Source organism: Gastrolobium bilobum, unplaced genomic scaffold (assembly GCF_033153095.1).
Source record: "Gastrolobium bilobum isolate Gb01-03AN ecotype WA unplaced genomic scaffold, APGP_CSIRO_Gbil_v1 utg3588, whole genome shotgun sequence".
NCBI classification, from domain to species: Eukaryota; Viridiplantae; Streptophyta; class Magnoliopsida; order Fabales; family Fabaceae; genus Gastrolobium; species Gastrolobium bilobum.
The window spans coordinates 197,760-200,377 of NW_026899729.1; the positions used below are offsets into that span (position 1 = coordinate 197,760).

At 32.2% G+C, this 2,618-nt stretch overlaps 1 protein-coding gene across 1 annotated transcript; it reads left to right on the forward strand.

The window, feature by feature from the left end:
• The first annotated feature begins 279 nt into the window (after positions 1 to 279).
• Positions 280 to 1,147, forward strand: LOC133293009 (UPF0057 membrane protein At4g30660-like). Its single transcript, XM_061491520.1, has 2 exons — positions 280 to 436; positions 726 to 1,147. Exons 1-2 carry the CDS (start codon positions 347 to 349, stop codon positions 864 to 866), a joined length of 231 nt encoding a protein of 76 aa, XP_061347504.1. The 5' UTR covers positions 280 to 346; the 3' UTR covers positions 867 to 1,147.
• The last annotated feature ends 1,471 nt before the right edge of the window (positions 1,148 to 2,618 follow it).

Genomic DNA, 2,618 nt, shown 5'->3' on the forward strand with positions numbered 1-2,618 from the left:
AAGAGTCAACTAATATTCTTTATGATTGAAATATTTTTAGTGAAACCTAATATTCTTCTACTCAAATCAAGGTATATCAGTCAACTGCCAACACATATTAAAATATTTTAACATATATTTAAATAAAAAAAGTAGAGAAAAATGATTGATTTTGAAATTATTATTTTATTTGAATTCTATTTAAATGAGTGATTATCAGTTCATCAAATAAAATTTTAATATTTTTATTTTGTACAACTCTAAAGTTTTTTATTGTGATATATATATACATATATATTTGGGTTTTCGTGATCACATGTTCGATCCTATCGATTGAAGTGAAACTCGTAGCAGCTCAGAGTGAAAAATGCCGAGTAGATGCGAAATATGCTGTGAGATAATGATCGCGATCTTGCTCCCTCCGGTCGGAGTTTGCTTCCGCCATGGTTGCTGCAGCGTATGTCCCCTTTTACTCTCTTTTTTTTTTTTTTTTGGATTTAGCTACTGCAAATCTGCTTTCAGCAGATCGAGGTTTTAACTGTCTAATTGTTTGTGTGGTTAAACAATGAACAAAGTCAAACTATGAAGGCTGTGAAATAAAATTAGTTTTTTCTTGGCTAAAAGGGGATAAGGATCATAAAGTAAAATTATCAATCTGAAGTTGTATGATTTCAGTATAATTGTATTGGAAATTCTTATAATTTGATTGTTACTAATCGGAGACTGTGATTGCATTATTTATGCAGGTTGAATTCATCATCTGCTTGCTCCTTACTATACTAGGGTATATTCCTGGTATAATTTATGCTCTCTATGCCATTATCTTTGTTGATCGTGATCAGTACTTTGATGAATGTAGACGTCCTCTGTATTACCAACAGTACTAACACATACAGTGTAACTGTGTGTGTTTTCCCCCACTTTTCATCGTGTTTGTGATACCTTGTGTCCTACTCCTGAGTATACAGTGGACACCACTCGAACTGTATTCTTATTTTTAATTTTCATTGAGATTGGACTTGGTCAATTTGTGATTTGCATAATTTATGTGATAGCATTTGAGCTGAGAACAGTTACTCAGAGTATTCGGGTCCTTTGGACAGTTATCTGGTAATAATGTGATTGTTGATTCTATGGCTATATTCACGTTCTTATGTTATGAAAAAAATGTGGTTACTGATATTGTAGAAGATAATATGGATATCTTATCTAATTGATGATAGAGTAGAAGCCTAGAAGTGATGTGGATGGCTTGCTTGATAGTGAGCATTTGCATAACTACTAAAAATAAGTTTATATGCTTATTGAAATTGATAGTTAGTGGGTGTTAAAGATGTTAATATAAAATCGTTCATGTGTTTTCATTTAAAAACTTAAGCTTTTGGTTCATAACATGGTATCAAAGTCCCTATGACCATGTGATTTAGATTTTGATCCCTTGTTGCCTCCATTCTTTTAAATAAAGTGAAATTTCAGCACAAGATAGGGTGGGCCTGTTATTATCAATGCTTGGCTCTAAGGACTCTTGTGTGATGGAGCATGTTAGATATAAAATCATTTATGTGTTTTCACTGAACAACTTAAGCTTTGGGGATACTTGATTCATAACAGTAGGATTACTTGTTTTTTCTCTCGAAGCTTAAACAACTTTTATGTAATCAGGATTCTTCTGTTATGCTCTCTATTTGACATTAGTTTGTGCTCTTGGTTTCGCATAGATCTGAATCTCCAGAAATATGATAATATCTAGAATATTCAGTTTTGGGAAGGAGTATTGAGGATTTTGAACTTTGAAATCAATATTTAAAACAATATATTTTAGGGGCTGCTGAAAGTGAATCAAATGGGTAAAAAGTATGTACTTTTTTCTGTTTTGTTTGTAAACTAAAGAGACTTTATACATGTTGTTCCTTGATTCGGTACAACTTACCCGTTGATAGCAAATCTCTACATATGACCCTTCCTACTTTACACCCCCTAGCTTGTGAGTTTATTTTATATCACATCATCCTTAATGGAGACTTTTACTAGCATATCATATTTATTTGTTTAGGGAGAATGGTGGTAGGTTTTCCAAACGAATTTCATGAGAACATCAATTATAACTGGTATCTCTTGATAGTTGAATTTTATTCTGCTCTTTTTCTCTTTCCGTGGGTGATTGAGGTGGAACGGGGCTTAGTGGATCTTTGAAATGTCTAGGTCTCAGAAATGTCTAAATATATGAAGAAGTATTTAATGACTTTTTATATTGTGGAGGATCTAAACCTCTTCGTTGATCTTTTGAATTTAGTATTACACTACTAATGAATATTTTAATATTGGTTTCTTCCCTGTCATATTAATTACTAGTTTGAATATATATAATGTGATAGAAAGTATAACCAGGATTTTATTACCTTCAGCTTTGTTCTTGAAATGTATTAAGCACTAGTGACTGAACTTATCTAATGATTTTCAAAACAAAGATTGGGCTCTTTCAAGTGAAACATGAAATTTAAAGACAAAACGGATGTAGATTGTTGCATTTTTAGCTCTGTTTTAACCTAAATCCTTTTTTTGAAAACAATATAATAGGGCCCAATCCTTTTTTTGTTAAGAACCTTGAGGTCACCACCCCAAAAGCTAGCTCAAGGGGT